Genomic DNA, 25467 nt, shown 5'->3' with positions numbered 1-25467 from the left:
TTTTGGTATATCTGAAGAAAATCTAATTGTGTGTATGGGGCTTTACTCTCAGCAGAAATTGCACTGTGAAAATGTTTCCAAACTCTAGATATTGGTCTCACTATTTTACTGAGAGGAGGAAAATAAAAAAACTATTTACTGACCAGATTATGGGTAAACATTATCCTATGATGGTGGAGAACATTATTAGAGATCATTTAAAGGTTAAAAAAGATAGACTAATTGTCAGATAAATGTAACCTCTTACCTGTCAATTAAGGCCTAAGAGGACCTATTTCATCCCAACAATCATCCAATTGTAGGAGGTACAATATGGAGTCCACAAGCAAACTAAACTGGAGTCCCCTACAGTGCCCCCTAATGGCAGAAAGGCATATTTCTCTTGTATGAGAACTGTATTCAAACTGTACTCAAACTGTATTCCAGAATTTGCTTGTCTTCAGCTAGGAGAACTTGCAATAATTTAAAACTTTACATAAAATCTCACAATTCTTTCATTAAGATCTTCATGTTATATAGTTTGAATAACATGTCATTGATATATTATTTTTAATTTTAAAAGACAATTTGTATGGGAAAAAAATACTTTTTTTTTTCTAGGTCTTCGCATTTCTAGTTCTGACTAACTACATATTAATAAAAAAAAATCATAGTCCACATTTTTAACAGGAGAGATAAAAACAGCTTGAAATCAAAACATCAACATTAGCACGTATTTCCCTGATTCCATGAACAGTATGCAAATATTTTACCAGCATGTTGCTTATTGTGGAGAGAACAGGCAGGTAACACCTGCCGTATATTTGTAACATGTTATCATTCACGTGGTGTAACTTAAATAAAAAATAAAAAATAAAAATGCAGCTTACCTTTATCAGATGCATTATTATGGAACCTATAGCCCTGTAAAATCCCACTAGTTCTGTTTGTTTGCCAAACCTGTTTTACTGTACAAACCTGTTTACTGTTTTACTGTACAAGCAGGTCTTCATTATCAGTTGTAAACTAGATTTGAACACTGTGTTGGAGATTTGCTAAAACTGGTGCTCTCAGAATCTGGCGCAGCTGTACATGGTAGTCAATCTGCTTCAAACTTCAGCTTATTCAATTAGTGACGGTTCACACTGCGGCGGTACGACTTTGGGGGCGACTCGGCAAGGCGTCCTGAAGACGTTTTTCAGTTTCTATGCAGAGCTGCACCATAGTTTGCAATCCCTAGTTGTAGTAAATCCCCCCTGTCTGTTTTAACAAAGGGTTAAAGTTTTAGAAGCTAGGCTTTCCCATTACATGTTAATAAAAGGAAGCTTATCATGTCTTTAGGATAGACTCATTCTGACATTGTTCAAAAATCAAAAAAAAAGAGAGAAAAAAATGGAAAAAATAAATATACATTCCCCACCTGTCCTTCTGGCCTTGAATTTCTCTGAGAAGGTATTGATGGTCTCGGAGTAGCTGCTCTGCAGATGCTACATCAGTGCCCATCTCCTTGCTCTTTAGTGTCTCTTTCATATCCTGAACCCACAGCATCTGCCTGTGACTGTCCTGTAGGAAGATCTTCTTGTCTTTCGCCTTTTGCACTTGATTCTTTTTCTCCTGAGCTTCGCCTTTAAGCTTTGCAAGAAGCTTTTCCATTTGTTCAATCTGCTTTCTGATGGCTAAACTCTCCTGTGGGTTTGTATCTCTCATTCTGAAGGTAAAAATGAATACAAAGTATGAGTACCAAATTAAAACTTTTAACAATGTGGCTGAGTAATCTCCTGTTTAAAGCGGGGGTTCACCCCCAAATTTTTTTTTAACGTTACATTCAGGCAAGTTGTTAGAATGACAATCAGTGTTTTTTTAAAAATCGTTGCCGTACATACCGTTTTATAGATATATGTTCACTGCAGCTTCCGGGTATAATCTGCGGGACTGTGCGTTCCTATTTGATTGACAGGCTTCCGACCGTCGCATACAGCGCGTCACGAGTTGCCGAAAGAAGCCGAACGTCGGTGCGCAGGCACCTTATAGAGCCGACTCGCAGTCCGGCTCCTTTCGGCAACTCGTGACGCGCTGTATGCGACGATCGGAAGCATGTCAATCAATTAGGAACGCCCAGTCCCGCAGATTATACCCGGAAGCCACGGTGAACATATATCTATAAAACGGTATGTACGGCAACGTTTTAAAAAAAACACCCGATTGTCATTCTAACAACTCGCCTGAATGTAATGTTCAAAAAAATTTTTGGGGTGAACCCCCGCTTTAAATATACCAAAACTCATTTTATCAAACATTACTGCAATCAGAATCTAAACAGGCATTACAGTTTAAACCAATGTACTGTAGCTTGAAAGCTAAATTCCAGGTATGTTTTTTTTTTTTGCATACATAAATTGGTCAAGCTTGGACTAATGTAAGTATGCATATGCCATACCTCACCGATCCCTATGAATAAGGAAAATCACTTTAGTAGCCACCACTACTACAGTTATCCTTGCTGTCTTTTGAGCTTTGTGCCTAGTGGCTGCCTCGCTGCATAGTGGGGTCACTGATTTGGCATCGGCTCCTTTTATAAGATGCCTTGCCGTTTTCTCAATAATGCAAATGATTGAATGAGAGGTTCTCTGCACTTTGGCCAATTAGAGAACACTTTGTATTCATTGAGAAAAATGCAAGGCGTTCTCTGAATCACACCTGTGAAAACAACTGCTGCATTCAGAATGCAATAAGGCAAGCAGAAGAAAGTGAGAATCACTGCAGTAGCACTGGCTACTACAGGGATTCTTAGCTCCCAAAGGGATCTGCCAGGTATGGCTTACACATACTTACATCGGTCTAAGCTGGACCAATTTAACTATGCGAAAATAAACATACCTGGAATCTTGCTTTAAAACAGTACAGAAGTGCTAATACCACCATAATATAATATAAAGTTTTCTACAAAAAAGAGTTACCCACCAGGCACCCATTTGCACAGTTATCTATAGTCATGGGACTGAACCTGACTGCTGTTGGGAGAGCTCCAGAAAAAGAAATGGGAATACAGCAGACATCACCATAATATGGTAGCCTAAAGCTACTTCCCCTTTGTAATGTATACTGTATGAAACACAAACAAAAAGGAGGGTCTCGGTTAAGCTAAATAAATAAAGTAGAAATTGCCATCTTTTTTTTTTAACAGTCAAAGGGTTCAAGAGGAGGTTTATAAGTCTGGAGACCAAAAATAGAAAACTTTTGAGATCTCCCTGAATATTACAGTGAGCACACCAGAACAACCCAGGTGATGCCCAATACTTAATTTAGTTATGTGTAGGAATTTTGCACAGGGCCCGCACTTTTAATCTTTTGGAAAATTTCTCATACTCAGAAAATAAACTTGCAGAGTTTCTGTATTATTTATAAGAATCGCAACCAACTACCAAAGAATTGTCTCTAACAGAGTTTGGGCATGGAAGCTGTCAGGACCTGAATTGCCTGCTGGGCACTGTAGCTTCCTGGGTGGAGGGTTGTAGTTCCCATATCCACCAGTGGGTGTCTCCCAGCAGCCAGGAGTTTCCAGTAATCAGTCTCCACTTAATGCTGGTTGCTGGGAGAGTATTTAGGACCTCCCTTTTACTGATTTTTTGCTTCAGTGTTCTGCTTTGCTGCTACCAGATCCTGTTTGTATTTATTATGATCATGCTACTGCCAAGTACCTTGCTGCCTTGTACCTGCTCTTCCTTGTTCCTGATCCCAGTTTTGCTTCCCCCTTCCTGTCTGCTCCCTGTACCTTCAGTTTTTCCCTGCTTTTTGGTGTTTACCATTGTTTATATATTGTATATAATTAATTGTTAATTAACCTTCTGCTTGTTAGTTATTAGTCAGGTATTCTGTCACTGGGTTTTTGGTTCACTTGTATTTTTATGTTTCCTGTGTGCTGGTGTTTGGATGGATTTTGTTGCATATATAGTCTGGCCTCAGTTTGTAAGTGTAGTCACGCAGATCTGGTTATCATAGTTGTAGCTTCCTGACAGAGGCTTTCTAAAATACAGCATTTAGGTTTTTAATATGCAGTAAAGAGCCAGTAGCTTCATGTTTAGACTTCTTTGTATTTTTAATTCCCCACGGTGGCCACTTACGACTCTTCCATGCTCTTTAGATAGGCAATTTTTCTCTCTAGTGCTTCTATGTCTCTCTCATGGGCTTTTAGCTGACGTTCTTCTGAGTCTACATTCCCGGATGGCTCTGAATTCTCCAATTCCTTCAGTTTTTCCTGTAAAAGAGCTTCAATATTCTGACAGTTCTGCATAAAAGTCTTTACATCGGCCAGTCCTATAAGCTCAGCCCCTTTTTCTTCTTTCAGCACTTCAAGACGATTCCAGCTGAATGAGAGATAGAGGATAATAATTTAGGATTAATTCAATCTTTATATATGTACACACATGGTTCTGGAAATGTATTCAAACCAAAAAACAACATTTTAATATACTAAAGCTTACCAGTCCTTAAATTTGGTGGCTAAATCTGTTTACTTTTCTTAAGGCTATTTGGATTTAGTTTCACCTGGTAATCCTGCAAATAGCACAGTTACTGTCCTAGGGTGGCAATGCTCACTATACAATATCTGTGGAGGGAACCATGGTTGCCAGTCAGGCTGTACTTGACTTTTCCTGTGAACCTGTGGTGGCCCATCCATTATTTTCCCTCTGTCCATGCGCCTGGCCCCCTAATCTGGGGCACCGGTCGTATGGATTCCAATGGGAATTTTTGAAGCACGTGATTTGAGCCTAAGGCTCTAATTGGCTTAAAAAATGTGGGCTTGGGGTGCAGAGCACTGTGCCCTGAGCCCACCCAGTTGTATGACAATAGTGAATGAACATTCACTATTGTCACACTGATTCTCCTCCCGGCCATTCAAGAAGTGGGTCTTGAAACCCGTTCCCTGATTGGCTGAAAGGAGAAACTATTCTATTGGCCTAAGAGGAGGAGGGAGAAGATGCACAGTTGCCATGAGGAAACGCATGAGAAGCCACCACCCGTTGCCTGGAGGGAAGCGCTGCCTGCTTGATGGGTTAAGTGCGGGTGACCCGACTGACTGGGGGTTGTAGGTGCATTGCAAGATCAGAACAGTTATTTTCTGTACTTGTTGAAATTATTCTTCGGCTTTGTATACATGGGATATTTGTACAACCTCTCCTAAACTATTTAACTTGAGAGATAAGTAACCGTTTAAAACATCAGTTTTGCCACGTTTACATGCCACGTTTAGCCGTGTTTGCGTTAAGAAACGTTTAGATGTGTTTAGCCGCGTTTAGAGCTTGAAACTCAGCTTCGAAACGCATTTTTTTGCATTCCAAAAAATGCCTCTAAACTCAACTGCCTAGAAACTACTGTAAATGACCTTGTGTACATGGACAGATAACATAACATAGAGGAGAGTTCATGGGCAGTTGAAAAAAATGCCCAACTGCTCCTAAACGTCCGATTAGCAGCAGCAGTGTACACGAGGCCTTAGTATGCAAAGAAAGCCCTTAAGGACTGGTAAGATTAGAGCTTGCTGCAGAATACCAGAACCATCAACTGCTGGATGCAAATCATAGTAATGGACTGGAAGAATAAGGAAACAAATGGAAGCCTTCTTAACATAGTGCACTTGCCTTCTCTCGCCTTAAAACCAAACCAGTTCTGAATCCTGTTTGTAAAATTATTATTCAAATAGTTCAGAACATAGAAAAATGTTTACAACAGACGTTTCCTAAAATACATTTTGAGGTCCATTTTACATTTGATTTACATTTTTTAGAAAAATGTTAACAAAAATGTTAACCTAAAGCTAATGTTAATCTTACTGGAATGGATAAAGAGTAATGAAAGGACTGAAGCACTTATTTCTGTTGCTTGCTGGTATGACTTCCCTCCAGGTTAAAGGGGGATTAGTCCCATTCCGGTTGTCGAGGGCTCGTAATTTTTGCATCTTGGGGGTATATTTAGCTTTCGGAAAAATATCAGAGGCAGCATAAGTTGAGACAGAAAAATAAAAGAGGAAAGAAAAAAAGGGGGCGTGGTCCATGCTCTATGCAAAGGAGGAAAAGAGGGGAGAGTAACTTAAGGTGTAGTAAGAAGGTGAAGAAGCTGGGAAGAAGTATGAGAGGGGAGAAGTAAGATCGGGGAACAAGGAGGGGGAAGAAGACACTGGGGGACCTCTACATTAGGGAGGAGCTTTATGTTCGACTCGAACATTGGCTGTTTGCCCGTTCACCGAACAGCAAACAATTTGGGGTGTTTGCGGCAAAGCCGTGGAACACCCTTGCCCGGTGGTTGTGGGGGTCTGCGGGTGGGGGGCTTATCGGAATCTGGAAGCCCCCTTTAACAAAGGGGACCTCCAGATCCTGGCCCCCCCCCCTATGTAAATTGGCAACAGGGTACATTGTACCCCTACCATTTCACAAAAAAAGTGTCAAAATTAAAAAAACCACAGGAGACGGGAAACCCACGTTGAGCCAGAGGGGACGGAGTCACCCATACATGTCACTAGGTAACCCAAGCCTTTCTCCTTGCGTCAGAGTGGGGCAGGGTCACACATGCACGTGACGGGTGGCCCTGCCCTCAGCTATAAAAGAGACCCTATGGAGGCGGTATGATTCGTACTGGCGGGGGTTTATTTATTTTCTCTGCATCGCTTGAAACTGGATTACATCGTTGGAATCTTTGTCCCAAGTTGTCTCCTGTGGTTTTTAACATTTTGACACTTTTTTTGTGAAATGGTAGGGGTACAATGTACCCCTTACCAATTCACATGGGGGGCCTGGGATCTGGAGTTACCCTTTGTTAAAGGGGGCTTCCAGATTCCGATAAGCCCCCCCACCCGCAGACCCCCACAACCACTGTGCAAGGGTTGTGGGGATGAGGCCCTTGTCCCCATCAACATGGGGACATCCTCCTCATGTTGAGGGCATGTGGCCTGGTATGGTTCAGGAGCGGGGGGCGCTCTCTCATCCCCCCTCTTTTCCTGCGGCCTGCCAGGTTGCATGCTCAGATAAGGGTCTGGTATTGATTTTTGGGGGGAACCCCACGCCATTTTTTTTTATTTTGGTGCGGGGGTTCCCCTCAAAATCCATACCAGACCTGAAGGGTCCCCACACCATTTAAAAAAAATGGCACAGGGTTCCCCCTAATATCCATACCAGATCTAAAGGGCCTGACATTGAATTACAGTTACCACAGAGTTACAATCTTAAATGCCAATTGGGCCATGGTTATGTTATGTTTATAGAGCCTTAGATGAGCATTGGATGATCAAGGACCAAACTTGTAGTCAATCTTCCTGATTTTTGGTGCACTGGAGGTTACACTCCTATTTGAAAGCATGTGTGATAAGTATATTAAGCCTGCAATAGGTGATGAAGAACAGTTTGGGGTAAAAAGGTGTATGATAGCAGATGTGCTAAAAACAGATAGTTGGGTGGTGAAGTCCATGTTAGTAAGCACTGAGGTAAGCCAATTCTTGATTTGCATATAGTATAAAGTAGTAGAAATATTCCACCTCTACCCACTGAGAGGCTTCTCCAGATGTGAATAAAGATACCAGTGGGGTAATTTGTACAGCTGTAAAATATTTAGAGAAGTTAGGGAGTTTAAGTCCACCTTGGCATTTTTAAGCCCACCTTGGCATTTATGCATTTTGCATTTGGAGACACTTGTTTGAACTCTGATCTTTCATTACAGAATTCACATGAACAAATGCCTAGACTTTAGGTCATATAACAGGCACAGAATCATTACAGCACATTTTCCAGGAAATGTAAGTATTTCAGTCCATATTTAACTCGTTAGATATCTTTCACAACAACTGTTAAAATAGCTTTAGGTTAACATTTTAATATAAGTATGCTTTGAAAATAAGGTCTAACAGATATAAAATCCTTCAACCAGTTTGTAATACAAGTCCTATTAAAATGAAGAAATTATCTCTAATGCGGCGTACACACGATCATTTTTCGGCATGAAAAAAAATGTCGTTTTTAAAAACAACATTTAAAATGATCATGTGTGGGGTGCACATCGTTTTTCAGTTTCTGACAAAAATGACAAAAAAAAAATCGAACATGCTGCATTTTTTAGCGTTGTTTTAAAAAATGTCATTTTTCAGGTAGTAAAAAATTATCGTGTGTGGGCTAAAACAACGTTTTAAACCTGCGCATTTGCTCAGAAGCAAGTTATGAGATGGGAGCGATCGTTCTGGTAAAACTACCGTTCATAATGGAGTAAGCACATTCATCACGCTGTAACAGACAAAAAAGCGCAAATCGTCTTTTACTAACAAGGAATCAGCTAAAGCAGCTAAAAGGCGAATAGAACTTCCCCTTTAGAGTGCCGTTGTACGTGTTGTACGTCACCGCGCTTTGTTCATCATTTTTTTAAAACGAGGGTGTGTGGGCAACGTCGTTTTTAATGATGAATTTGGAAAAATTTCATTTTTTGGACATGCTGAAAAACAACGTATTCTTTCATGCCGAAAAATGATCGTGTGTACGCGGCATATGGTCTTCAGAAGTCACTTGAATGTCCTTATAATGGCATGATATTATATAGAACAGCATCTTCAAAATCTGCTTTGTGGATTCCACTGTTGGCCTAGAAAATACACAAATGATGTACCTATTGCTGATATTTTTTTGTTGGTCTTGAATTTCCTTCTTCTTGTCAGGGGCGCTCTTGGCCAACTTGTCAGCCATGCTGTTGATCTCATCTAGGCGACCTTTTCCAGCTGCGAGATCAGTTAGAAAGTTCTGCAATGGAAGAGCATCTTTTTAAATGTTTAAAGATAAACCCTGGTATAAAAATTTCAGTATGAAAATGGGTCACACATGTATACATGAGGTTGGCAGATGAATACATAGCTTAGTGTCAGCTTCTTCAGTTTTCAATACTTGAATCATGTTCAACAAATATATATATTTAGTCTACTATGCCAATACAATTTAAGATGTTTAACACAATGTTCTTTTGTAATTGGGAAAAATAGGGTTTGTCAGAAAAAGCCACAAGATTAAATTGTTGGTAAAAAATATATTGTTCAATATTGTTAAAATATTTTGTCTTTCTTTGAAGTCAGACTTGGCTGCTTTGTCCTTGAGACTACAATTATTACTCCAGAGAAATCCAGCCATTACATGTGCATGTAACATGATGCTACTAGACATGATATGACAGAGACAGATATGACTTTGGTCACTGTCCTTTCAAAAAAAATGTTTTTTGGATAAAGTTAGACTTTGAAATCAACTTTGTATAATTACCCACAGTACAATAAATTAAATTCTAGAAATCTCCTACATACCAAAATGTCTAAATAGGTTGCTTTGGTATGCAGATTTCTGGAATTGTCATTTAATGTACTGCCTATAATTACACATAAGCTATATTCATAAATAAACCACACTGCTCTTAACCTTCATAGACAAAATAAAAAGCATGACCATAACAGACATGCTCTAGCAATACAAAATGACATTAGGCTAAGTAATCAAATAAACAGTGAATAAATCCAAGTAAAATGTCCCAGATAAAAAAGTGCTTGTGCAGGTGTAAACAAAACAGGGGCCTCACTTCTCAGTGCTTCGATTGTTCCCATACAGACACTCACCACAAGTTGTTTACCTACTATTACTAGTCAGGTCAGTAGCGTTTGTATTTGGGGATGAACCTCTAAATCTCCAATGGCTTGTTACTATGGACCCTTCTCAGATGGTGTACCGTCATGCATGCAAATAATTTACCAGGGAGGATCTTATAGCGTAAAACCATTCGAATTTATTAAAACACACAGAAATATTGTAGAAAAATTCATTCACATTTGTAGGTGCCTATGAAATCCAGCACTGGGTATGTATAGCTTGCATAGGGAGGAAGAAAATGGCTGTGGAAATATAGGAAACCAGTATGTGCTCCAAAAGGAGGATATGACCTAGTTGGAAATGATATCAGCGTGTCAACCAGTTTGAGTGTGTGCTCCAACAGGGGGGTATGAGGTTGCTGGAAATGACACCAGCGCGTAGACCACACCTCTCTCACCGTGTGCTTCAACAGGAGGATATGATCAGCATGTGCTCTAACAGGAGGATATGAGGTGTGGTATACATGCTGATGTCATTTCTGGCGACACAAGCACTACTGACCTGACTAGCAATTGTAGGTCAACAACTTGGTGTGAGTGTCTGTCTGTATGGGAACACTGGAGGCACTGAGAAGTGGATTCCATGTTTTGTTTACACCTGCATAAGCACTTTTTTTATCTGGGACTTTTTACTTGGTTTTATTCACTGTTTATATGATTACTTAGCCTTAAAGTGGAAGTAAACCCTCCTATCATTTTTAACCAAGCAAGCTGCCACCTTGGCCTCTGTTTGATCTACAACTGCCATGATGCTGCACATTTGATCAGCTATGACACTAGCTATTGGATGGTTTGACAGTTTGGTTGAGAGCACAACCAATGGTAGTGTTACATTCCCGGCATGTGCCCAAAATTTTACTTTTTTGAAACTGTTAAATTGATGGGTTTACTTCTGCTTTAATGCTATTTTGTATTGCTAAAACATGTCTGTTACAGTCATGCTTTATATTTTATCTATGAAAGTAATTAATATTGACAGACACTAACCCTTCCCTGCTCTATCCAAAATAGAATTTTGCCTGGAACTGGGTTTTAATTTTTTTTTAAAGATTTATCAACTGTACACACTTGTATTTCTTTCTCACTGGCCGAGTCCGCCAGTGGATCCGCCCACTCAGCAGGGGATCTCTCCACTGATCCACACTGAGCAGGTGGATGACAGGTCTGTGTCCGCTCCACTGATGCAGAGCGGACACAGACACAGACACAGCCTGCTGTTCTCTATGGGGCTGTAGGATGGTAACTATCCAAACCACCGGACGGATGAGGAACGGATCCCCATCCATCTCTTTTTAGTGGACAGGATGGGATTGGATGTCGGCGGTTGTCAGCGGACAGATGTCTGCTGATATCCGCCACTCCATAGAGAGCAGTGGATGGTCCGATCAGGTCCATCTGAAAAAGGGACAGGACGACCCGATCCCTCCGTCAGTGTGAAAAGAGGCTCATCAGCAATTTTTTTTTACTTGTCCACAAGTTCTTTTATACATATAATTAGTGTTATCAAAATGTTATTTTGACAAACTGTGTAATAGTAAATTATCAATAAGAATACAATATAGCGTTAGAAATGGAATAATAAGCTGATCTGGCACAATTGAGTCTTTACAAGCAGCTGGTCCTCTCCACAGCATATTTGGTCACCCACAGTGATGGCCAAACCTAAAAGATTAGGGCATCTGCCTGGGTGCTTGCCGCCAATATTATTTGGAAGACTATAAAAGCAATTGTGATTTTCTGTTCCAGTCATATAATATCGCATTGTAAATCTTTAAATCTTTAGTCTTTAAGATAAGTCTACCTTATAAAACTCATTATTAGAGTGCAATATTTTCCAATTAAGACCACTAAAAACCAAGAGCATCTTGATTCTTTACTCCACAAAAGTAGAGGATCAAATGTTTCAATGCACCCATATTCAGATTTATAGGTGTTATTTTTAAATGACCTATTTTCTTTTTTGTCACAGAACAATAAACCAACATAACAAATAAATCATATTAAGAATGGAAGAATAACAACACTATGTTCATAATAACAGGTCATTTAAAGCTCATGTGAATTTGTATTCCATACATACCTCATATTTCTGTTGCATGACCTCTACATTATCAGGATTTGGCTGAAAATTCTTAAAAAGCTTCTCCTTGTCATTCATCCAAGACTGAAACTCCCCACAGGAGCTATAAAACTGATACAGCTGGATTATTTCTTCCAAAGCTTTCCTTCTTTTCTACAAAACAAAATGTAGGACCAGATTATTGGCACTGAATGACTTTGTATGCACCCTTTCATATTATAAAGTAGTACAGTTACTGCTAAACATAGAATGAAGCCTTGTACACACGACCGAGAAACTCGACGGGCGAAACACATCATTTTGCTCGTCAAGTTCCTTGTTAGGCTGTCGAGGATCTCGGCGATCCAAATTTCCCCATTCCCGTCGAGGAAAAAGAAGACATGCTCTCTTTTTAGCTCGACGAGATCCTCGACAGTTTCCTCGTCGAAAAGTGTACACACGACCGGTTTCCTAGGCAAAAAAAAAATACCAGCAAGTTTCTTGCTGGTTTTTGCCGAGAAACTCGGTCGTGTGTACGAGGCCTGACAAGTTTTTAAAAGTAGAAACTAGACCTCCTACGTGCAGAAAACTTATTATGATAAACTCATATACAGAAGGTATATCAAGAAAAATGTAGGCTGTAACCAGCGATTACATGGGAACTGTGCTAGGAGTGCTTTCACACTGAGTCGCCCCGGGCGTCGGTGGTAAAACTGGAGTGAATGGAGCGGCTCTTTCAGGGCGCTTTGCAGGTGCTATTTTTTGCGCTATAGCGCCCTTAGTTTGAAAGGGGTCTAACTCTTGCATTATCCACTCATATATATTTTGGTCAGGATAGATAATCTAGTGGTCCAATGTGCTGATCGAGGAGTCCTGTATGATCTTGGAGTTGAGAAAAAGGACTAAATATTTGGACCATAAAAGAATAGTCATGTGTAAAACTGTCCAGACATTCTTAAAATCAGCCATGACTCCTTTTCCTTAAGCTGGTCATACGTGGTTCAAAAAAACTGAACAAATTCCACCATCCACACATTCGAAGGAATGGGGGAATTCTCCACGCTGTGCCATTTTATTCTGACAGAATACACCGATTAGCACTGCAGCCTATTGCCTGCAGCACCGATCGGGTGGCTTATATCTGACAGGATAGTTAAAAAAAATACGAAACCGTTTTATATTTTGTTATAAAGTTTTGCAAACAGGTAATTTTTCTCCTTCATTGATGTACGCTGATGAGGCTGCACTGATGGGCACTGATAGTCTGCACTGATGGGCACTGATAGGCTGCATTGTTGGGCACTGATAAGGCGGCACTGATGGGCACTGATAGGTGGCACTGAGAGGTGACATTGAGAGGTGGCACTGATGGATGGCACTGAAGGGTACTGATAGGTGGCACTGAGAGGAGGCACTGATGGATGGCACTGAAGGGCATTGATAGGTGGCACTGGTGGGCACTGAGAAGTGGCACTAAAAGGTGGCACTGATAGGTGGGACTGATAGCTGGCAGTGATGGGCACTGATGGGTGGCAATGATGGGCACTGATCGGCACTGGTAGGTGACACTGATAGGCAGCACTGCTAGGTGGCACTGATGAGGCACCACTGGTGGGCATTGATAGGTGGCACTCGTGGGCATTGATAGGTGGCACTGATTTGTGGCACTGTGGGGACTGGCAGGTGGCACTGGCAGGAGGTACTGGTGGGCACAGATGAGGTGCCTGTGTCTCTTCCTCTTCGGAACCGATGTTCCTTGCACAGAAGCCGTGATCAGCTTTTTTCCCCCATCTTGCTGTCAGTGTGAGGAAAAAAAAAATGATTACCGAGCTTCTGTTTATTAAGACCAGTTGTCTATGGCTGACAGCTGATCACATCAATGAGACTCCGATCTGTGGTAACCCGAGTCTCATTGACTCAGTGATCACAGCGTGCACCGCACGCACTGATGGGGGCGCATGGGTAGCCTGCAAAGGGGAGGACGTCAAAGTAGGTCCACGTTGTAGCTGTTATTCTGGCTATATCGCGGATCTGAAGGAGTGTTAATAAAGAAGAAAAGTATTTGATGTAATTTCTTAAATGCAATGTTGCAATGAATAGGTATAGTTGTATCTAAAGGAAATTGAAAAAGCATAGTGATAGGTGCAGCAATTTTTGTCACCTTGGCAAATTGCTGAATGTTGTCATAAGAAGATTCTATTTGCTCCTGTGTTGTCCTTATGTTCTCCTGAGTCCTCTGGGGATCTTGTCTGGACTCCTCAGGTTCACTATGAGTAAATGACCTTTTCTGTGGCCGACTCCTTTCCTGGGTTACCATGGCAATCACAGGTTTCTTTTCTTGCTGCTGTAAAAATGACACAGAAGTTATTCTATGTGAAGTAAAAGCATAGGACTTATCCATAATGTATAACACTCCAAGACTTTACAATAAAGCTTAGTTCATGACTAAGCGCATGCATTTTGGTGTGCTGAGGCTCGTAATTTTAAAGAGGCCTACGGAGACGTATCTCCAGATACGCCGTCGTATCTCTGAGTTGTGCCGTCGTATCAATGCGCCTGATTCATAGAATCAGTTACGCATAGATTTCTATTAGGTCCAACCGGCGTAAGTCTCTTACGGCGTCGGATCGTAACTGCATATTTACGCTGGCCGCTAGGGGCGTTACGCTGATTTACGCCTAGAAATATGTAAATCAGCTAGATACGCGAATTCACGAACGTACGTCCGGCCGACGCAGTACAGATACGCCGTTTACGTTAGGCTTTTCCCGGCGTAAAGTTACCCCTGCTATATGGTGGCGTACATGCGGCGTACCAATGTTAAGTATGGACGTCGTTCCGGCTTCGATTTTTGAATATTTTACATCGTTTGCGTAAGTCGTCCGTGAATGGGGCTGGACGTAATTTACGTTCACGTCAAAACCAATACGTCCTTGCGGCGTATTTGGAGCAATGCACACTGGGATATTCTACGGACGGCGCATGCGCCGTTCGTGAAAAACGTCAATCACGTCGGGTCATAGATATTTTACATAAAACACGCCCCCCTGTTCCAAATTTGAATTAGGCGGGCTTACGCCGGCCGATTTACACTACGCCGCCGGAACTTACGGAGCAAGTGCTTTGAGAATACAGCACTTGCCCGTCTAAGTTGCGGAGGCGTAACATAAATAGGATACGTTACGCCCGCACAAAAATACGCCGATCTACGAGAATCTGGCCCAATATCTATAGAATATTGTATTTAAAAATAAACCCATATTTACCCTATACCCATTTTGACGTTTTTTTTATTAAGCTTCTGATACAAAAATGTATTTATTTTTAACAACCCTAAAGCACTAGTAGAATTTAGAAAAAAATTGTACAAAAATACAATGCAAACATTTTCAGAATATTTAAATGACGTTTGAAAATAGTTTAAGATTCTGTTTGCTTTTAACATTCGATTTTGGAGCAAAAAACAAAAAACACATACATTCATGCATTAAAAAAAAATTAAAAATGTAAATCCATCCTGAACATCTATATATATAAAACTCAACGTGTGTGTGTGTGTATGTATGTATGTATGTATGTATGTTCCAGCATCACGTCCAAACGGCTAAAGATATTAACATGAAACTTGACACACATGTTACTTATATGTCAGCAACAAACATAGGATAGGTGGTTTAACCCTTACCCACCCCCATTTGCCATGGTCGGGGTTTTTCTTTAAAGTCCCATTCAACTCTATGGGAAATACATGTTACTTCATGTTCCAGCATCACGTCCAAACGGCTAAAGATATTAACATGAAACTTGGCACACATGTTACTTATATGTCAGCAACAAACATAGGATAGGTGGTTTAACCCTTACCCACCCCCATTTGCCATGGTCGGGGTTTTTCTTTAAAGTCCCATTCAACTCTATGGGAAATACATGTTACTTCATAACTTCCAAACGGCTGTAGATATTTCGATAACACTTGGTCACATGTTACTTATATGTCCACTTAAACTATAGGATATTTAATTTATCCCTTAACTACCCCCATTTGTGAGGGTCGGGGTTTTTGTTTAAAGTCCCATGCAAATCAATGGGAAATGTATGTTCCCACATAACTTCTGTACGCCTGGAGATATTTCAATAATACCTGGTACACATATTACTTATATGCCAAATAAAAATATATGACAGTTAAATTAACCCTTACCTACACCCTCATATAAAAGATGGGTATATTTATATTACTATGATTTTCCTCCCCAAAAGGTTAAGATAGGAAGACCGGGCAACGCCGGGTATTCAGCTAGTACAAACATAAATTTGACAGTCTTACATTGAAAAATGTCAAACAAAATTCTACTAGTGAATACTCAGGTTTAGCTATGGTCATATATGCCCACACATTTATTAAATAAAAATAATTTTCATATATGTTATTTTTAACATTGCTCTAACCAAGTAGAACTGTGATATAATACACAGGATTGAACCAAATGGAGACTGTGTCAAACACTTTGGGCAACAAACTGCTGATAGGTCTTGGACTGAGGGGGAATGGTGCATAATATTTACAGGCAAAATGTAGAAAACTTTATGAATGAGCATGATAGAATACAATACACTTTATTGGTGCCACTAACTTTTTAAGCATTCAACATTTGAAAAATGGTATAATTTCTATCATACATCACACATACAATCAGTGGTGCTTTGCTTGCTACTGTCCCAGCCTGGTCTCCAAGCCGTCGCACTTCCATTCCATAGGCTGCAATTTCCTTCTCAAGCCGTAGGTGTCTCTGTAGTATTGCCTCAGCACTGGACTCATCTTTGCCATAGTCCTCATTGCTCAGGAGAGCAAAGTGTTCTCTTAGCCACGAATCTGCTTCATTAGCATCAGCAAAATACTGGATGATAGACAGAGAGGTAAATACACATTAGTACATATGTTGTGTTATGTTTTCAATCACTGAGCTTATATTAAAGCAGAACTTCACCTAAAATGGCCTCTACTACTTTTAGATTTTTTCTTTTCTTGAAGTGGGTACCTACTGTATTTCTGACAGTTGCCCCCAACCTTCTAGGACACCACACAGGACCCAGGAAGCTGCACTACTTGCACATGCACAGTAGGAAGCAGGCTGTTAAGCCCCAGTGTCAGGAAGCTAGTGTTAGCAAGATAGTTCAGCTAATGCCAATTCTCATACAGCTAATGTTGATTCTTATGCAGCTAATGTTGATTCTTATGCAGCTAATGCTCATTCTCCTGCAGCTACTAATCATTCCCGTGCAGTTAATGCTCATGCACATGTACCAGCATACAGATGAGCTCAGGCTAATTTCCAGCGTGCCCTGATATGTAGGCGCATTTCTGTGCTGCCTGCTGGATGCTAACTGCTGGATTTTCTTCAGCTTCCCCAGATTTGTGTTCCTGTGTTCCTTACTTGTTCTGACCAGGCTTGTTTCTGACCTTGCTATGTGAATTCTGGATTCTGACCTCGGCTTGCCTCTGACTATTCTCTGCCCAATCTTCTGGTGCTGACCTCGGCTTGCCTCTGACTATGCTCTGTCTGCTTCCCTGTTACTGACCCCGGCCTGCCTCCTGACCACGCTGCTGTCTCACGGTGTATGACTCCAGGTCACCTTGGCTACGTCCCTGACAGTGGCAGTAACCTGCTATCAAGCTACCAGCACCCGTGCTTCTTTGAGCCTTGTACCTCTGTCACCACATTCAGGGGTTCTCGGACCAGAGCCGCAAGGAAAGCCCTCTTGTCAACTTGGCCTCCAACCAAGGTAATTGACACCCAGGAAGTCACACCCAGCTTTTTACATCCAAGATGGTGGCACGGGGACAGCACTGGATCCCTGGAGTGGTAAGTGCATGTTTTTTTTGCATCAGCAGCTTTTTTTTTAAGCTGCTGACTTTTATTTATTTTTTCCCAGGGTGAAGTTCCTCTTTTGTAACAGGCGCTCGTAGCACCGTAATGCGTTTCACGCTGGAACGAATTACGGCGACCGCGCGATGACGTCATCGCCCGGTGCAGTGTCACATTCCGCTCCCTATCAAAGAATGGTGCGGAAGTGACGTTTTTTCGCTGCCATCTTGCTACACCCCACACTCCTGGACAGTAAAGATAGAGTGATAAGGGGGCAAGTGGACATCTTGTTACACCCACCGGAGTTTTAGATTTGAGACTTATTTTCAACACAAAACGAAGTTTATATGCTTAAAGACAGTATTTGGAAATCCGAAGGACTGTTTAAATGTTAAATGTTGAAAGCAGCAGCAAACCTGATGACCTTACATGTTTGCTCATGTGACAAAACACCTCTGATTTTCACATTTAACATCTAAACAGTCCGTATGATTTAAAAACACTGTATTTAAGCATATAAGCTCCATTTTGTGTTGAAAATAAGTGTGAAATCTAAAACTCAGATGGGTGTAACAAGATGTCCGCTTGCCCACTTCTCACTCTCTCATTACTGTGCAGGAGTGTGGGGTGTAGCAAGATGGCGGCGACGGAACGTGACTTCCGGAGCATTCTGTGATGGGGAGCAGAATATGACAACACACCGGCGCCGCATGTGTTCCAGCTTGGAACGCGGAAGTGCGCCGCAGATCATGGCTGCTCTCAATTCAGTGCAGATGCACTACGCCTGTTACCTGCCTATAAAGGCATTCACCTGGAATAGAAACCTTGTTCTATTATTGTCGGCCGTAGCCGGCTAGGCTACAAAGCACTACAGGTACCAGCAATCTCTGAACCCTGTAAACAATGCCACCATGGATGTCTGCCAGGTTGAAGCTGATGAAGACTACAGTACCATTGCTACAGGTGCCCTAACAGCAATTCCTTGCTGACGCCCTACACAACGGATTCCATCTCTCAAGCCTGCAAACGCATAAGTAGCTCTTGTTTAACTTGTAGTGTTTTAGGAAGATCTGCTACAAATATTGTTACTGGACATATGCTGTACTTAAACGTTGTCTTGTAAACTAACATCTCTAACTTGGGACTGACTGTTGTGCCTTGGCTGTTTTAACCACTTAAGTCCCGGACCAAAATGCAGGTAAAGGACCAGGCCCCTTTTTGCGATTCGGCACTGCGTCGCTTTAACTGACAATTGCGCGGTCGTGCGACGTGGCTCCCAAACAAAATTGGCGTCCTTTTTTTCCCACAAATAGAGCTTTCTTTTGGTGGTATTTGATCACCTCTGCGGTTTTTCGTTTTTGCGCTATAAACAAAAATAGAGCGACAATTTTGAAAAAAATTAAATATTTTTTACTTTTTGCTATAATAAATATCCCCCAAAAATATATAAAAAACTTGTTTTTTTCCCTCAGTTTAGGCCGATACATATTCTTCTATATATTTTTGGTAAAAAAAATCGCAATAAGCGTTTATCGGTTGGTTTGCGCCAAATGTATAACGTTTACAAAATAGGGGATAGTTTTATTGCATTTTTATTATTTTTTTTTTTTTTACTACTAATGGCGGCGATCAGCGATTTTTTTTCGTGACTGCGACATTATGGCGGACACTTTGGACAATTTTGACACATTTTTGGGACCATTGTCATTTTCACAGCAAAAAATGCATTTAAAATGCATTGTTTATTGTGGAAATGACAGTTGCAGTTTGGGAGTTAACCACAGGGGGCGCTGAAGGAGTTATGTTTCACCTAGTGTGTGTTTACAACCATAGGGGGTGTGGCTGTAGGAGTGACATCATCGATTGTGTCTCCCTATAAAGGGGATGACACGATCGATGCAGCCGCCACAGTGAAGCAGTGTTTACACGCGGCTCTCCCCGTTCTTCTGCTCCGGGGACCGATCGCGGGACCCCAGCGGCGATCGGGTCCCGCGCTCCCTGTCCCGACGCTTCGGACCGGGTCGTGGGAGCGCGCCCACCACCCACGGCTGGGTAGATGTACAGTACGTACCGGTACGTACATCTGCCCAGCCGTGCCATTCTGCTGACGTATATTTGCAGGAGGCGGTCCTTAAGTGGTTAACCGATGGACGTACCCCATAGACGATCGTTTTTTTCTATAGGTTTTTTATCCATCAGATCATTTTAAAACAAGTTCCTATTTTTTTAACCTATGGATAAATAACTGATGGGGCCCACACACTAAAACTAAAATTACATTTTAATCAAAAGACTAAAATACAACTAAAATCAAAATGGCATTTTAGGCAACTAAAACTAAATAGAATGTATATAACAATGGCTAAATCTGTGTCTGGGGGGGGCGTGGCCAAGATGGCGGACTGAGCAGACGTGCTCTCTGAGCTCTCCTGGAGTGCGATCCGTTAAAACCATCCTTTCTACTGCCTGGGCCTATCTGAGGGGCTCTGTGGTGCACTAGATGCCTCCTAAAGCCCTGGGGAGCCAAAAGAAGCCTAAGAGGTTGAAGTTTCCAGCGTTTATACCGAAGGACTCGACTCCGGTCGCTGACGGCCTGCTGTCCCCTGTGCGCCTTTCCAACATGGCGTCGCAGACGGAACACGAGGAGGACCCGACTCGGCCTCCCCCTGGCATCCCGGAGGTGATGGCGGCTATTACGATGTGCCAGGCGGCCCTGACCAACAAGATTGAGGAGGTTCAGCTCGACGTTAGCCTCATCAGGCAGGACTTTGACAAGATCCGCTCCCGGGTGTCAGAGGCGGAACACCGACTGAGCGAGACGGAGGATGCGGTGGCGGGGCATGATGCCTCCATTAGGGCCCTGCAATCTAGAGTCAAAGCCCTGGAGTATCGGGCGGAAGACGCCGAGAATAGGAGCCGCCGCAACAATTTGAGGATCGTGGGCCTACCGGAGGGGGCGGAGGGTCGTGCCCCGGCTCAGTTCGCGGAGGAGCTATTCCGCTCGTTGCTACCGGCGGCCCGGTTGTCGCCGTACTTTGCGGTGGAGCGGGCCCACCGGGTCCCTCCTAGGCCCGGCCCCGAGGGATCCCCCCCCAGAACATTTATCCTGCGGTTGCTCAACTTCAGAGACCGGGATGAGCTCCTCAGGGCCTCCCGCGCGGCCGGGGAGCTGCCGTATCGGAATGTAAAGCTGATGCTTTTCCCGGACTACACGATGGAGACTCAACGCCAGCGCCGCTCTTTTGATGCAGTCAAGGCGGCTCTCAGACGCAAGGGGATCAAGTACAGCGTCCTGTTCCCGGCAAAGTTGCGTGTGGTCGACGGGGAGACGGTGCGGTTCTTTACCTCCCCCAAAGATGCCTCGGCCTGGCTGGATACCCTGAACTGACTCCTACCGGTGCTTGCTTCCCTGGGATTGCGTGGATGAGTCGTCTACTAGTGAGTACTGTGGTGCCTGCCTATGACTTTTGTTGGCCGCGTTTGCCGTTGTTGTTACCAGGATGGCCGGGGTGGTTGGGGAGAAATGTTTGCATTGATTCTCCTGACGGTGATCCGTTCCCCCCTACCCGCCACTCCGCCAGGCATAGCTCTGGCTGCCATGTCTCCCTGGGATGGATGGACTCCTTTCCACCTGCTGTCGGGCGCCATGTTGGACACCGGTATGGGTTGTTAGAGGCCATTAGCCTGCTTGACTATCCGAAGTGAGACTTAGCCCGAGTAAGTGTCATGCTGGTATCGGCCCCGTACACTGCCCGCAATCCCTATGTTCCTAGGTGCCTGCAACGTTTGGATTACTCAAGTATGTGCCCCTGCCCAGGCAGGAGAACTTTTACAAATATACATTCGATCTACACCACTCCACGGCTCCCGCGGAGAGACTTGGATTATTCCCCCTTCTTTTACTTTCTCCTTCCGCTCACTGACGGGGTGGTGCATATGTCCCGATCTGGTTACACGTCCCCCTAACTATTAACTGTTGACTTTTTTTTAAACTATGGGGTTGAGGGGATTCAAGCGCTCCTTAATGTTCCGAGGGGCGCGGGGTGGGGGGTGGGGGGGAGGGGTGTTCTCCTGCCGCGGGTTGGCCGGATGGTTCATGGGGGGTTGTTTTATTAAGGTTGGTTGGTCAATGCTCTATCTGTTTGTATTCATGTGGGTGCACACGCTGAGGTACAGTCGCGGTCCTGATGTGCTGGCCGGACCTGGCGGGCCGGGGGGGGGCGTTTTCGCGCCCCGCTGGTGTGTCGGCTCCGGTCGGTGTCATTGGAGCGTAGGCTCTGATAAGTTCTTTCCCACCCCTCATGGCTCAATGTAACGTAATTTCATGGAACGTACGGGGACTCAATTCTGCGGTGAAGCGCTCCCTGGTCATGAACTACCTGCGGAGGCTCCGCCCGCAGGTGTGCATCCTTCAAGAGACGCATCTTATGGGATCCCGTGTCCTGGGTTTGAAGAGGGCGTGGGTCGGGACTCACTATCACGCGACATATTCCAACTATGCCCGTGGCGTTAGTGTCCTGGTGCACAGGTCCCTCCCTTTTCAGCTGCTAGATGTTACGTTGGACCCGGGTGGGAGGTATGTGCTGCTGCATGCCCTGGTCTCGGGGCTACCTATTGTTTTGGCGGGTGTGTATCTGCCCCCCCCTGCGGACTTAGATGTCCTTCACGCTCTTATGCAACTGATCACTATGTACAATGTCCCAGATGTATTGGTTGTGGGAGACTTTAACTTGGTTATGGCCAGGGATCTAGACAGGTTACATGCCGCCGGCCTGCAACAGCAGGGCCTTGCCAGCTGGGCGGAGACGTTTCACATGACGGATCTCTGGAGGCAGATGCATCCCTCCACCAGAGCTTATACTTGCTTGTCTACCACTTACCGGACCATGTCACGCATCGACTTGGCGTTTGCCTCCCCTGAACTGCTTAAGAGGGTAGGAGATGTGGAGATCCTCTCTCGGGGCATCTCGGATCATGCTCCGGTATCTGTTACTATCCGGCTATCTCGGGTGGAGGGTGTGCGCCTGTTGAGATTGTCCAAGTATTGGATCATGGACCCGGGGATCCAGTAGGAGATGCCGGAGGCTCTCTGTGACTTCTGGCTGAGGAACGAGGGCTCTGCAGACCCCCTGCTGGAATGGGATGCCTTTAAGGCCTGGCTGAGGGGTGACTTTACGGCTAGGGTGGCGGTGCGCAGGCGTGAATCGGTGCAGTCTCTGGGGGACCATGAGGAGAGGGCGAGATTGAAGGAGGCGGAATTTGTGCGATCACCAGACTCCGAGCACTATGTGTCATGGAGTGATGCCCTGCGTGACCTCTCTCTAGTTCGGGTGGACCTCACCAAAAAATCCATGCTGGAGAGTGCCCAAAGGGTATTCGAATATGGAGACAAGAATGGTCGGCTGCTGGCCTGGCTTGCTAGGGGGCAGCGACCTCTGACCCACGTTGGGAAAGTGCGTGATCAAGCTGGGGGGTTACTCATGTCCCCCAAGGATATTGGTGCTAGGTTCCTTGAGTTCTACCAGTCCTTGTACTCCACTAGGGCTACATACACTACGGCCGAGTTGACTACCTATCTAGACCAGATCTCCCTTCCCTCCTTGACGGAGGCACAATGTAGGAGGCTTGACTCGGACATCTCCCTGGAGGAGGTACAGGTGGCCCTACACTCCATGCAGGCTGGGAAGACCCCCGGCCCGGATGGTATACCAACGGAGTTCTAATCGGTGCACCAGGAGCTTCTAGCTCCCAGGCTCACCTCACTACTTAAGCGGTCCTTCTCCATGGGGACTCTCCCTGACTCGATGTCCGACGCAATTGTTGTGTTGGTGCCTAAACCCGGTAAGGATCCTGAAGAGTGTGCCTCATATAGGCCTATCTCTCTCATTAACGCAGACGCCAAGCTCCTAGCTAAGCTTCTGGCTATTAGGCTGGCTACAGTGATAGAAGACCTGATACACGTGGATCAAACCGGGTTCATGCCCGGGAAGGGCACTGACATCAACATTCGTCGCCTGTTCTTGAACCTGGATGCACAACATGACAATGGGGGTACCCGAGTCGTGGCCTCTCTCGATGCCGAGAAGGCCTTTGACTCTGTGGAGTGGGGCTACCTGTGGGAGGTGCTGCGTAGGTTTGGGTTTGGCCCTGGGTTTCTTAGATGGCTCCAGATGCTGTATAGGTCCCCTAGGGCTAGGATCTGGGTGAACGACCATCTATCGGACACTTTCCTCCTCCAGAGGGGAACCCGGCAGGGGTGCCCCTTGTCACCCAGCCTCTTTGCCCTGGCCCTCGAGCCACTGGCGGTTTTAGTCAGGGACTCCGAACGGGTGGTCGGTCTCCGGGTTGGCCCTCTGGAGGAGAAAATATCCTTATATGCGGATGATACTCTGCTATATCTCCACGACTCAGCTGACTCCCTAACATCAGCACTGGAGATATTTGATGAATTTGGTAAATTCTCGGGGATACGTATCAATTGGACTAAGTCCGCCCTCTTCCCACTAGACGAGAGGGCCAGGGTGGTTTGCCCGCAATCAACATTGCAATGGGTTGAGGAGTTTGTGTACCTGGGCGTGAGGGTTTCCCGTGAACTTGGGTCCTACTACCGACTCAATTTGAGGCCGGTGGTGGACAGGCTCAAGGAACACTGCTCGCGATGGAGTAATCTACCTTTGAACCTCCTGGGGCGCATCAATGTCCTAAAAATGATTTTTTTGCCCAAACTCAACTACTTTTTTCGGAACTGCCCTGTATGGCTGGCTAACTCGGTTTTTCGGGACTTAGACAGCTGCATTGGCTCCTTTCTGTGGCGGGGATCTCCCCCTCGGTTGGCCAGATCCACCCTTCAACTGCCTGTTGGATTCGGGGGGTTGGTGCTACCCAACCTACTAGTGTATTATTGGGCCGCCGTACTAGTTACGGTGAGGTGGTGGTTTGAGCAGTCCAGGGCCAATGCGGCGGTCTGTTTGGAGGCAGCTATTGTGGGGTCCCTTACCGAACTAAGCAACCTGGTTTACCGGGGTCCGACTGAGTTCCCCCTGTTGCCGGGTCCGTCTAGGACTACGTTGCGGGTGTGGGGCGTGGCTAGACGTCGCTTTCAATCCCCTGGCAGATGGTCCCCCTTTACCCCGCTGTGGGGTAACCCTAACCTCAAACACTTCCGCACTATACCGGACCCGCAGGTGTGGGCGCGCTCGGGCATTAAGGTCCTCCGGGACATTGTTAGTGGGGGATCCCTGCTCCCCTTCTCGACCCTGGCCAGTCGTTTCGGTCTGGCGCCCTGGATGCTGTTCCGCTACCATCAGCTGCGGCATGCTTTCAGGGCCCAGTTCCCGGCCCCCCCTGACCTCCGGACTGACCTGGTTGAGGACTTGCTGGCTCAGAGCACCCTTAAAAAAGCACTCTCCACTCTGTACTTGACGATCCTTAGTAAGAACTCCCCTAAGATGGATGCTCTGTGGGGCAAGTGGGTGGTGGATGTCCCGTCCCTGGACAGAGGGGTATGGGAGGAGTGCTTTGAAGATGGGTATAGACTGGTGATCTCATCTAGAGATAAGCTGATTCAGGCTAAGTTCTTGCACAGAGTGTACTTCACCCCCCAGAGACTGCACGGGATATATCCGCAGCGCTCTCCTAACTGCCCGAGATGCTGCACGGCGGTGGGAACATATATGCATATGTTTTGGACATGTCCCAGACTGTCAGACTTCTGGGCCGCTGTCTTTGAAACAGTTAATGTGCGCCTCCACCTGTCTCTTCCGATCTCCCCGGAGCTGGCGCTCCTGGGGGTGCAGGATGATGAGCAGAGGCCTCGGTATGTTAAGCTGCTGTTGTCACTACTTCTTTTCTACGCCAAAAAAGCGATTTTACCAAAATGGACTTCTAGAACCCCCCCTACGGTG

At 44.6% G+C, this 25467-nt stretch overlaps 1 protein-coding gene across 2 annotated transcripts in view; it reads right to left on the bottom strand.

Moving 5' to 3' along the window:
- Positions 1-25467, bottom strand: part of SPTBN5 (spectrin beta, non-erythrocytic 5) — a 347370-nt gene that overhangs the window by 244609 nt on the left and 77294 nt on the right. For both annotated transcript variants that reach the window (XM_040332524.1, XM_040332525.1), the window contains exons 12-17: positions 16388-16594; positions 13858-14040; positions 11718-11870; positions 8620-8750; positions 4101-4343; positions 1400-1687 (exon numbers count right to left, since the gene is read on the bottom strand). In XM_040332524.1, the coding sequence (XP_040188458.1) occupies positions 1400-1687; positions 4101-4343; positions 8620-8750; positions 11718-11870; positions 13858-14040; positions 16388-16594 (1205 nt within the window). The remainder of the gene's footprint in view (positions 1-1399; positions 1688-4100; positions 4344-8619; positions 8751-11717; positions 11871-13857; positions 14041-16387; positions 16595-25467) is intronic.

The sequence above is a fragment of the Rana temporaria genome, chromosome 13, assembly GCF_905171775.1.
Source record: "Rana temporaria chromosome 13, aRanTem1.1, whole genome shotgun sequence".
Classification (NCBI taxonomy): Eukaryota; Metazoa; Chordata; class Amphibia; order Anura; family Ranidae; genus Rana; species Rana temporaria.
Note: the sequence above shows the minus strand (reverse complement) of the source record. Positions and strands in the feature narration are given on the sequence as shown.